The sequence below is a fragment of the Cavia porcellus genome, unplaced genomic scaffold (assembly GCF_034190915.1).
Source record: "Cavia porcellus strain 051 isolate PalLab524CR breed Dunkin Hartley unplaced genomic scaffold, mCavPor4.1 scaffold_2, whole genome shotgun sequence".
Taxonomy (NCBI): domain Eukaryota; kingdom Metazoa; phylum Chordata; class Mammalia; order Rodentia; family Caviidae; genus Cavia; species Cavia porcellus.
The window spans coordinates 66,408,235-66,421,193 of record NW_026947485.1 but is presented as its reverse complement, the minus strand read 5'-3'; the positions used below and the strand labels follow the sequence as shown (position 1 = coordinate 66,421,193).

Sequence of the window (12,959 nt, the reverse complement as noted above, 5' to 3'; positions counted from 1 at the left end):
AGCATAAATTTACAAGTCCACAATTACAATTGGAGACATCAGCACCACTCTTTTTAGTAATCGCTAGTCAGAAAATCAACAGGGATTTAAGAGAACTCAAGGACATCATCAAATGGGAGGATCTGTTTGACATTGTAGAACTCTCTACCCAACATAAGCAGGATACTTATACACATGGGATTTATACAGGGATAAGTCATATCCTTAGTAAATAATTGTCAATAAAATAAACCTTACAAATTTTGAGGAATTGAAATCACACCCTGTTCTCTGAACATACAGATTCATACATACAAACTGAAATGGACATGAGTAACAAAGGACAAATGAAATAATTGGAAGAGTTTTATCTAAATGAAAACCTCATTCCTCTGACCATAATTCTTAATTGTTACTGTTACTGGCTTGGAACATGGGAAAATAGACATCTTTCCTCTGACAGTATGCCAAAGTGATAATGAAGCTAGTTGATTGTTACCCATGATAAATTGTCCCTTTGTCTACTTTATTTTACAGCTTCTCTGTTAAAAGGACTAAAACATGCTAACATAGTGCTGCTTCATGACATCATTCATACCAAGGAAACACTGACGCTTGTCTTTGAATATGTGGTAAGTGAAGTAATAATTCATACTTTTAAAATATGAATAAAATTCTTACAGTGCTATCATGAAATTTTGTTTATAGATTGCTGTACTGAAGTGAATATTGTATCTGAGTACAGTACATGAAACATAATAGTGGCCTTATAAGAGATTTTTGAACATACTTCTTAAAAACACATTCAGAAAAATGTTAAGTTGAATCTTCCTCAGATATATTATCTATTTATAGCCTAATTGTGACCATTGCAATTTTTAGGCTTATCAAACATGATTAAGTAGCATGATAATTATCAGTATCAAGGAAGTTCAAAGATAAAATATTTTTCCTTTGGTTTTACAAAATCATCCCTATGAAGATTTTTTAAAAAGGAAGTCTTATACTTACAATTTTTGCTTCAAAGTTTTTCCTCTGGTATTCAGCTATTAATTAACACTTATAATTTACATAGCACACAATGTAATGATCTTACTGTGTTGAGACTATTACTGCTGGAAGACTTGGACTTGAACTCATAATTAATCTTTCTTTGGTTCCTTAGAAAAACATATGGTATTTGTGCGACATCACTTCAGCCTTTAACTGTGGAATCATGAAATGTAACCATGATAATTAGCATCCCAATTTTCACAGATGGATCTGAGAGCATGTAATTTATAAGACACAAATGACATTGGTGCAGACTTTTATTGGGAAGACAAGCTATTGGTATTATGAATGTATTAAAACTCCATTTTGTAATTATCACACCACTTTTTAAGAAATTTGAAATAGTTTTCATTTTTTTAAAGCAAAACACAAAAGAATGAATACTTGCAGCATTTTTATCTTGCTAGTGTCTGCCTGTGTCTGTTTGTCATTTGAAAATTGTTGTCTTAGGAAGAAGCCATTCATCTTGTCTATTTACATATAAATGATAGATCCATTTGAATAATATGGTAATGTGGCTACCAGGCCTGCTAGAGCTGAGCAGTTGCATACATTTCATGCTACCAAGAATAGATGCACATTCACACATCAATGCGGATATAATTTCTTTTGTTTAAACCATGATTTGGAGTCAGTAACATATTCAGCTGATTTAGACTTGAAACTTTCGAATCATATTTTCCATTGTGTGTCGTTTACATACTTCAGTAAAATCTAGATTTTCTTCTACCTGTACTTTCTAAATTTTTTAATGCTTAATAGAAAAGATAGCCCTTGCTCAAGTTGACTAATCAAGTTAAAAAGAAGAAAAATAGTGTGAGCAATAAGCTTGGTAACATTGAAAGAGAAACCAGTGATGGAAACATGCAAAATATTCTTCAGATCTTAAAAGAAAATGAAAAGTATTGGTGAGGATACAAAATATGCCTGTTAAATCAAATGTCATTTGATGACTTTGTACTTTGTTGCCAACAAAAGGGGGGAAAGAATATGATCATCTTATAATATTTGCTGGTTAAGACTGACTTTTAAATGCACCCATTTTTCTTTGTGAGTGAAATGTTTCTTGTCCCAGTTCTTTCGGAGATATTTTAGGTCCTTAAATCAAACACATATATCACAGTGGTACGCGGTACCCACCAGGGACACTTCTGGGTTAACAGCTTCTTGGAGGGTGTCAGACTTCAGGTTTTCCTTTAGAAAATGGGGTTCATGCTTCCTAATTATCCTCCTCTTCTTCAGTTCTCCTTGCCATCTTTATCTCCTTTCCTTCTCTGTGATTCTTGCCTTTTTCTTTTCTGCTTTTTTTTCACTACTTTTACCACTGTCTGTTTGCTCTATCTCTGATAAAGCACTTTTGGTTGCTACACTTCGTTTGTTTAATTTTTGTTTAAATAAGAGAGCAGAGTTTGGAGAAAAGAAGAGCTCTGGACCGCAGAGAACATAGAACATCTCCCCAGTTACGGTGAGGAAGGTGTAAACTCCTCAGCTAGGGTTTGCCTGATGATGTGGCATTTGCCCAGTACAAAAATAACTTCTTCAAATATGCTCTGTTTTCCAGCTTTGTTCTTTATGAAATGCTGATATTGCCAGGAGAGTTACAGTTACTACTTTTAAGCGGGTCAGTTGGTTTGCTCTCCTCACAGCAGCTTGCAGAAAAATAAACTCCTTCTTCTTGTGTGCTTCCTAGTCTGGGGAAGGCAGCAGCAATTGAGAAATGCTTTGGGAATTAGAGCAGATTTGGGGGGTGGGGTTAGGGGTGGGGGTAAGAAGTTGGAGGGCCTTGTGGGTTTGGGATGATGAATGAGGAATGCAAAGAGGGAGATAAAGAATGTTTGGGACTAGGGTGAGACAATACAGAAAACCAACACAGTCATTTGTTGAATTTTTATATTGGGAACTGTGCTGAGGGCTTTGCATTCATTGTTACTTGCACCTTTCCAATGATTATCATCACTTTACAAAGGAGAAATCTAAGGATTAGGAGACTGAGTTGCTCTTCCAAGTTCTTGTCGTGTAAAAGTAAGATAGAGTCAGGCCCAGCTTTGCTGAATCCTAATTAGAGTGTACTTCCCTTTTAGTTTTATAGTTTTTTCTAAGTGTAACTTTGGATCAGAAGAGGGAAAAGAAACTTTGTTGTTTTAAATTCTCCCCGCTAAGATCACTGCACTTATGATCCTGAGTCCAGCAGAGCCAGTTAAACTGCTTTATAATGCAAATAAGTTTTGCCAGCTAGCCAAAGGGGGAACCATTTAAACTTGTATTTCAACTGCAAAGTATATTTTAAGTTTCCATGAAACAAACTGTGAAGTTACTGTATTGCTCCATGTATTCCACTGCAGTGAACTTGGTTTGCATGCACATGGAAGCAGAACCTTGTTGTTTAGCAATTTCCAAAATCGACGTAAAAATTCCAGCCTAAAATTTCTCAGACTTACACCGATATTACTGAGTTGTTAACATTAAAGTTATTTTCTAAGCAGTGTCAATTTTGTAATTTCATGTAATTAATAATATGCTGTTTGAAAGAGAGAACATAAAAACTTAAACAGTGTAGGAAAATTTAGTATTCCGTGCTCAATAAAACCCTGCATGTGAGTGGAAAGCAAAATAATTTCAGGTTTATTAGGCACTATTGGATTTTTCTTTTTGAGTTAAGAATTAAGTTTTCAGGGGCTTTGGAGGTATTTATGTAATATGTGTCTCAACAAGTGAAGATTTCTTATTTATGATGATGTACAAATAGTATAAATATATTTTTCACTGCTTTAAAAAAGAACTCTGATCCCTGCTCTTTTATATAATTGCTATGAATGACATTTTACATTTCATAAAATGCTTAAGGGTCAGAATAATGAAATACGTGATTGGAGTTAGTGATGTGGAAGACTGCTTGAGGAAATGACTATGGAGGTTAATATTAAAGTGATTTGGGAGGAAATAGGATGCTCTGGGCTCTCTTAAGTACTGTGAAAAGACTCTAAGGTGAGGTTAGATTCCCACACAGAGCACAGTGTGTGGAGGCAGCACTGGAAGCTTTCGGGGTGGGACATTTTGGGCTGTGTGGTCCCCAGCCTGCTACCCTCATGGGGCATATGATCCCATGGTGTGCACTCTCTTCAGCATTGCCTTCCCCCAAGGGGCATCAGTTCCCAAGGAAAACTCTCACCTAGAGAACGACTCCTCCATTCCTTGAGAAGCAGAACTCTGTCACAATGGTCTAAGATATTGCTACAGCCATCTTTGTTCATGCATAGGTTTAAGACCTTGGCAGACAAATGTAGATGGTAGTTTAGAATCACTGATTTCAGTAAACATCAGTTGTGAAACTGTTACCAAATGTTTCTTCTACTCAAACAGAAAATTAAATAATTTAGTTTTGTATATTTTTAGCCAAAGATAAATGAGGACCACATTGTCCTATTTCATACCATGCAGAAAATTTCAAACAGATTCCAAAAGTATAAATAAGAATATTAAGAGTAAACATGGTTTTGTAAATGCATGGTGCTGTTAAGCTCCTGTTTGGCTTTGTTGTAAATTACAAAAGAGCAAAACATGGAACATCACTGCATGTTTAATATAAAGAAAAGCTAAATAGAATGGAGTTTGTCAGGGGATAGGAAGAGGGGCAAATGGGAAATTATAAAATAGGTACAAACTTTCAGTTTTACAAGATGAGTAAATTACACAGGTTACTATGCAGCATAGAGCCTAAAGTTAGTAATATGATATTGTGCACTTAAAAATTTTTTAGAAGGATAGATCTTGACTTAAGTGACCTTAGTGCTAGAAAACTATAAACAAAAGTATGCAAGGAACTAGAGAATGTTTATTACTTGAATTTCCTAGATTGTGGTGATAGTATCACGTGTATGTGTAGGTTCAAACTCATCAAAATGTATATGTTAAACATATGCTAATGTTCATGTATCAATTACATCTCATTAAAGGTCTAAAATTCACAGAAAGTCTTGGTATTGTTAGGAGCAATCATTTTTTCTTTACACAATGATGTGAACTAATAAAATAGTTCAACCTAGTGCATAGCATTACATTTTTAAAATCCCACATTCCACATGAAATTTAAAAAAAAAAAAAAAAAACTGTCACCAAAGCTTTTACAAAGTGATCTCAGGATCTGATGAATCACGTAAGGTGGTTTTATAGTGCTGTGCATGCTGAAAAGGGCTCCCATAAAGATTTTTCCATCAGTTCCACTGTGGTCATACAAAGGATGAAGGACATGCATTTTTTCCAGTATTTTATTGATGAGAAAAAGTAATGAAGAATTTAAAATAACTTACTGGAATCATTCAGCTAAAAGGTTAAAGATGAAACTATAGCCCTGGTCTTCTGTATCTTAAGATTTCTGCCACCCCACCTCACCCTGTAGGCTGCATGTATGAACTGTCTTCATTGTTTTATGTGATGATCTGAGTTATGTACAAGATGGGCCCAAAAGCTGAAAGTAACAGTTCTGTCTTTAAACCTGAACACAAAATTTATGTGTTTAGTTTCTCTGCTTCATACATTTTGGTTTCTAAGTCTATAAAGAATACCTTAATTGACATGATTTTGTGCCATATGTTCTTGGAATGCTGTAGTTGCCCATCAGTATTCCAGTTTCCAGAGTGTGTGAAGGCAACTGACTCCTTCTTTGCTTTCCCATGATATAAAATGTAGAGTGCTTGAATGTGGCCATGCAAGTTTATGTAAGAGTTAGCAGGAAAGGCCTTGCTGAGATTCCAAGAGGTATTTGGGAGAAAATCTGAAGGAGGCAAAAGAGGATGGTCCACATGTATTTTAGAGAAGAATGTTCTCAACAGAAGGCTGTTGTGTGCAGCAAGACTTCTACAGCAGGAAAGAAGAGATCACTGATGGAGAAAGACACAAAGTCCAAAACATGATATGGATCAGATTGTGTTGGTCCTTGAAGGTTTTGTATTTATTTGGATTTATCTCAGGATGAGGTGGGAAGCCACTAAAGCGTGCTGGGCAAAGAAATGGTCTGATCTGATCTGATCTGCTTGTCATTAAAGAAGAAACTGAAAGTGGCAGGTTCTCCATCAGAGGCACCAGTTAGGTGGCTATTGAATCTAAATGTGATGTCAGTGGTAGAGGTACTAAGACAGTATTGGATTCTGGATTTATTGTCAAGGTGTAGCTGATCCTATCTGAAGGGAATCTGAGAGACAAGGAGGAGTCTAGGATGATCCTAAAGACTTAGCCTTGAGCATAGACAGTGGTAGAGCTTTCCTAAGGCAGGGATGCTACAGACTGCAGGAAGAGCAGTACGGAGCAGACCCAGTGTATTCTCCAGTGCTTCTTCAGTTGTCACTTTCAAATTCTGTGCTAGGACCACTTTGTGTTTCACTGGCTGAGATGACATCACATGTCTATGTTTTGATGGCACAGAACCCTCAGAAAAGCGAGTTTCTAGATTTTCCATTTTGTAATTAAGATTTGGCCCTGTCTTCCATCAGAATTCAGAAAGCAAGGAATTTTCTCAATATAGGGAATGCATTCAGATACAGGGTATCTAAATCATCTCATAAACATCTACTAGAATAGCTTTATTATCCAGTCCCAGGAAGTCTGTGTTTAGAATGTGTAGTGAATTACGGGTGGCATATTTGCAGATTCATTGTTCATAATCTTTGAGAAATCATTAATGCAGATAGGCAAGAATAATAGTAATACTAGTTTTTGAAAAGTGATGAGGAATAGATTTCTGAATCTAAAGATACATAAGCCTAACTCAAAAGTAATTAATCTTTAAGTTCCAATGATCTTTACTGTCTTTATGTAAGAAACGGCATTGTAGGGCCAGGGTTTAACTTAGCAGGCACAAGCGCCTGCCTGGCAAGTAAGAGGCTGTGAGAGTTCAATCCCTGGTACAAAAAAAAAAAAAAAAAAACCACTAAAAATTAATTTGCTGGAAATAGTATTTTTTTTAATTTAAACAAACTTGTCTCAGAAATTCTGGTAAGGTCCTTATAAACAGAATAGAAATAAAATATAGCTGTTAGATTATTATTTTTTTTCAGTTTATGTCTGGCTGAAAAATTTCACACAAACCCTGTTGAGTAATGAATTGATATCAATGAAGACAAAAGTCAGTTAGGACATGCTACAGTCAGTTAGGATGGGCATTGTCCTTGACCTTGTTCTGCATATTTTTATTAATGACTCATGTGAAGACATGATGATGATACGCCGGGGGCTGTAATTGACCCTTTGAGTGATATTAACAAGGGCTGGAAAAGAATCTCATCAAGCAGTGAGTCCACTGTGGAGGTCAATAAAACAGTATGTTTGATTTTTTTAAAAGCAACTTAACAGGCTGGAAGAAAGTTAATTTACAAATAATTCATTCTACAATATGAATAATTTCTTTGGTGTAGGGTGAGCTGACACAGAGGTAAGGCTGCAGCAGAAGGTGGTGTAAAGCTAGAACAAGAGGGTGATAACTTCACTGTGTGATGCCATCTGTGTCCGCCTGCGCAGCGGCCAGTGTGGGGCCTGTGTTCTGACCAGAAATGAAGCAGACCAAAGTGCGCACAGAGGACGGACAAGACAGGCAGATGGTGCCAGTATAAGTGCTGGAAAGACTCAGTGAGTTAACAACACATATGAAAGTCGAGGAAAAGGTGGCATGTGTGTTCCACACAGTGTAAAAAAGCCAACTGTGAGAGTTTGAGGAGGTCAGCTGTAGCTTAATCCTGAGAAGAAAGACTGTTCAAATGCTTTGTTATCCATAAATTAAATTCAGTACCTAATGGTATGGTGAGCACCTTCTCACTAAAAGCACTCACCTATAGGACAAATAGGTACATATTAGCAGTATAGTGGAGAAGTCTCCTAACATGCATTTCATTTAATATGCAATTCAGCTGTCTTATTTTATGTAGTCTGATTGCAACCATGAAGTCAGTATAAGATCCTTCCATTTTATAGATGAGGAAATTCACAATCTGAAGTCAAATGCTTGATGCATGCCTTTACCACCTCCTGACTGAAGTTCAGTCCAGGGTACTTCAAGTTTACGTAGCAAAGGATTGCCCAAGCTTTTACAGCAGTTATATAAACCTATCTTACATGGCATTATTTTTAGAAATAGAAATATAACTTGGGTTTTTCACTTAATTGTTCATTAATTTATTTATATTTTTCCTGCAGCATACATGTAGTGTTTTCTCTTATCAGAGATATTCTTAGGTTCTAGCGATACAAATGGCTCTTGCTTTAACAGAGATTAAAATGTTCCGATTTTAGACCAAATAATCTCTCTGAGCCATTCTGGCTCTAAGTTACTGTCACAGATCTACATGTGTTATGAACTGCAATATATCTATGCCTTAGTGACAACATTTGATTCAGACTTTCCTGTATGGAAGGGATTCAGGGGTGTTTCCTTTCATATGCTGCTTGTGGATGTAGTTATATAGTGTAGTACGTGTCTGCATATTTGGAAGGGGGAGGTTGTCATTCGGAAGAACCAAGAACCAGATGTGAACAGAGGTAAGCATCCTGGATGACTGAATATGCAGGCAGCAAAAGGCAGAAGAATTCTGAGCCAGAAGGACGAATCAAAGAAACGAAGAGCAAATAAGCCAGCTTTCAACCTGTGCTCTCTGTGAACCTCTTATTTTCTCTAACTGGTAGGACATGTCAATTAACTTCTTTCCTGTCCTTCTCCCTAGTGACTTTTTCTTGCCTCATAAAGAGTAATGGTTTCTTTTTATGACTTTCAACTTTTACCATCATACTGGGTGCCGAGATCTTACGGAATTGTTTCTCTTTTTTCTTTTTCTTTTTTGGGTTTTACCATCCATGTGTGTCAAATCTGTATTCTCTGTGTTCTAGTTTCATTTTCTGCTGTTGCCATCCTTACTAGGTTCTCCTTATCCTAGCTTAGTATTTTAATTCATGTGGTCTACATTGGATGTGTGTCTGCTTTTTAACTTGCTATGTAGGAAATGCCTGAATGCTCACAAAACACAAATGTATTCATACTGTTTTATAAACACAAATTAAGTCTCTGTAATTTTGTCTTAAAATTTGTAAATTATTTTCTCACTTTATTTTAGAATTTTATCATTTAAATTGCAACATTTAATGATAGAAAAATCAGAGGACAAGAGCAGTAGTAAACAGAATTTCTTTTGAAAGAAAAGAACATTTTTTATATTTTTCCTTCATAAATGACTCATATTTCTTAAGAAAACAATAATGTTGAAGAATTGTACTTTTGTGAGGGGATGGCAGAAGTAGGAAAGCAATGCATTATAAACAAACGAACAATAATGATAAGCTTGGAAAAACTGAGGAAAAACTTTGCTAAGATACAAAAGTTGCCATTGGATGAAAGCACCCAAGATTAGGATGAATCCAATCAATATTTCCAGTTATCTTCTCATTACACTTGATTGGATCATTAGGGAATTGGAGAAAAAAATCATTAACCAACTCAACTCCAAGTGATAAACTGTACCTAATTATATATTTACAAAATGAAGTGGCCATAACTTTTTACTGATGTTCACAATCAGTAAGTTGATAAATACATATCATTGTGATTAGTTTCTTTTATTTACTTTACATATTTTGACTATCATTCCTTGAAGTTCTTGAATAATTAACATCACATAATGTTTTAGTTTAATATACCTTCTTTCTTTGGGTATAGGAATAGTAAGACCAAAAATGATTCCGTTTTGCCAATATAATTATTCTTATGTAAACTATGGTTGCATGCAGATTAAAAAAGTCTGTTAGTCTATTCTCTTAGGTCTGCTCATGAGAACCAAGTTTTCGCCTCCAACATTTTACATTTTTTTGTTGATTATTTTTTTTTCTAAATATCTAGTAATTTTTTTATTGTCACTTTTGATTATTCATCTTTGGATTCATCCAATTATTCCTCAAGCATAAAATAGGAATATAGGTCTCCCCCATTCTTTACCTTAAAATAAATATAACTGTCTTCTCTGACCGGCCTTCCAGTCTGCTATCCTGTTACTATGGATGTATCAGCATTTTGATTAGATTAGAATTCAGTATTTACATTGTTTTTGTCTTTTTTAATTTTAATTTTAATTTTTTTTAGTATTTATATGAATCTCTGGTGCTGAAGGATGTGTTATACTGTGAGTGCTTCCCCTCCCTGTTCAGCTATTGATTTTTGTGGAATGTTAATTGACTCCACATTGTTTATTTCTATTAGTAATTCAAGGCCACATTGCATTTCTGAATCTATCTTTATTCTGTGCTCAACTACCTTTTAGCTCTATGTAGAGTTCTTGTTTGGAAATGTTTCATTAGAATTTCAGTGGAATTGCTCCATTGTCTAGTTTTCATTGTTTCTATTAAAACTTTCCTCTCATTTTCAGGGTTCTAAAATTTTCTGTGGAAACAAACAAATAAGAAAGGTTCCACTTTAATTTCGTTGATAACCTTTGTAATCTGCGCTCTCATGTTCTTCCATTTCTACCTTCTCTTTGGTAATTAACAGCTGCATGGAGACATAATAAAGTTCCCTTTTTGAAGTAGACCATTCAACTGTTATTAGTGTGTTCACCATGATGTGGAATCATCGCCACTGTCTAATTTTAAAAAATTTCCTCACCCTGTAAAGCTGCTTCATATCCATTAACAGTTATTTCAGATTTACCAATAAGCACTAATTACTTCATGTCTCTTTATGATTTGTCTGTACATTTCATGTAGATGGAATCCTATCAATGTTTGGTCTTTCAGGACTGGCTTCTTTCACTTAGCATAATGCTTTTGAAATTCATCTATGTTGGAGCATGGTGCAGTGCTGATTTCTTTCTTGCTTGCTTTCTTTCATTGTTTTTTCTTTCTTTTTCAGTACTTGAGGCCTTTGTACTGAGCTATAATCTGAGCATCTTTTTCAGAACTTATTTTGAGACAGTATTTTGCTAGGTTGCTATGTTCCCTATGTTGGGTTTAAACCTGTGATCCTCCTTCCTCAGCCTTTTAGAGTGTGTTGGGATTACATGTGTGTGCTGACAGGCTTGGCTAGTACTCTATTATTTTTTAAGGTTGGGTAATAGTCCACGTGTGGTTACAGTGTGTTTATCCATTCATGTTTTAATGTACAGTTAGGGTCTCTTCTTTCTTGTGGTTACTGTGAATAGTGCTGGTATGAACATTGTACGTACACAGTTTTTCCAGTGTCCATCTTCAATTCCTTTGGGCATGTACATAGGCATTCAATTTCTGAATTCTAATTCTGTCTTTAGCTTTTCGAGGACTGTTTTCAAAGCAGACACAGCATTTTACCACCTGACCAGCACCATGTAGATGTTTGTTTTTACACACTTGTGCCAGCACCTCTGATTGTCATCTTTATTATGGCAGATGTTGCATGGTCCATGATTGTCATTTTATTTGCATTTTTCTAGTGACTAATAATATCAAGCATCTTTTAGGTTGCCTATTTTCTTCTTTTTCAACAAATTATCTGAAATTAGTTTGTTGTAACTTTCTTCCTTCATCTTGTCTTGCTTCTGTTTTCTGGATCTTCTTTTATTTGAATATTTGACCTTTGAGTTGCTCTTGTATTTCTTCTCTTTTCTGTAATTTTCTTTTTTATTTTTCCTTTAGCTCAAAGGCACATCTCTTTATTCTGTTGAAATTTTTAGATTTTAATTTTTAAAATGCTATTTCCAAAATATTTTTTCAGAATATTACATGTATAATATCTCCTCTTGTGTTTTATAATTGCAGTATTTTTTATTTTACTGAAAATAGTCTTTTTGAAAATTAACTACTAGTAAAACTCTTTATTTCTGCCAAGTGCTTTATTTTTTTTTCCTTTTAGTTTGTCTCTGTTTTTCATATTAGTGTCTTTAATTAGATACCTGGTGTAGAAACAACCTAATTGAGGCCTTGCCTCAAGTGTTGTTCAGGTACCTGATTCACCCTGAACTGCACTGTAGAAACTCAGCCATTTTGTTGAGTAACCTTAAGGGTGTGTCCCTCTTTCCTGTGGTGCTCTGAGATTTTCAGCAAAGACTCTTCTCCTTCCCTGTTGCAGTTTAGCTGCTGTTCTTCTGGAAGCAGAGTGGGGATAAGGCCCCCCTGAATTCTTGCTTCAGGATGATATCTCTGGCTTTGACTGATCACCTTTCTCAACTTACGACAGCTCTGTGTTCCGGAAGGGCATTATCTGTGCAGCAGGGTTGGGAAGGAAATCTAAGGGTTGAACAGCTACTGAAAAGACATTTAATCAGACTTCCATGTCTTAGGCTTCCTTGCAGACCTTGTGTTTCTTCCTACTTCCTGGTCCCACCAATTCTGTGTTAAAATAGTATGTTTCTAGACTTTATTCATTGCCAATTTAGTATTTGTTTCTGCTTTGCTATGATGATCTTATTACTGCCTGTTTAAAGCACCTGAAGTTTGTTAAGTAGACACTTGGCAGAGTACAAAATAGATGTGTGTGTTCAGTTTGCCATTTTTATCTTGGAATCCCACCCATTCTTAATAAATTTAAATATAAAGAGATGCTTAAGCCTGTTATTGTTTAAGCCATTGTGTAAATAGCTACTTTTTCATCTTCATGTTGGGAAGCATGTAAGTTATCGCTGCTTATCAGTTGTCAGAATTTATCAAATATGACAAGTGGGAGTGAAGATATTTGAAAGTACTGTTATTAGGTTACTGTCTCATCATTAAAACTTTAGGAATACAAATAAGGTGTAGTGTCTTCTTAGGATATACTGCCTTGAAAAATGTTTATGCTTATATCAGGTTGATTAGTCAGTATTTTGGCATTTGTTAGGATATATTATAGTGATATTGATTGACATACAAATGTGTCAATTCATATCATACATTTGATAGTATTTTATAAGCAAGATAGATGGGCTTTTAATGCTAGTGTGCATAGGGTA

The 12,959-nt window shown here is 35.3% G+C and overlaps 1 protein-coding gene across 8 annotated transcripts in view; it reads left to right on the top strand.

Moving 5' to 3' along the window:
• Cdk14 (cyclin dependent kinase 14) overlaps positions 1–12,959 on the top strand; it is a 567,752-nt gene that overhangs the window by 243,622 nt on the left and 311,171 nt on the right. For all 8 annotated transcript variants that reach the window (XM_063243002.1, XM_063243021.1, XM_063243042.1 and 5 more), the window contains one exon: positions 517–611. In XM_063243002.1, coding sequence (XP_063099072.1) covers positions 517–611 — 95 coding nt within the window. The remainder of the gene's footprint in view (positions 1–516; positions 612–12,959) is intronic.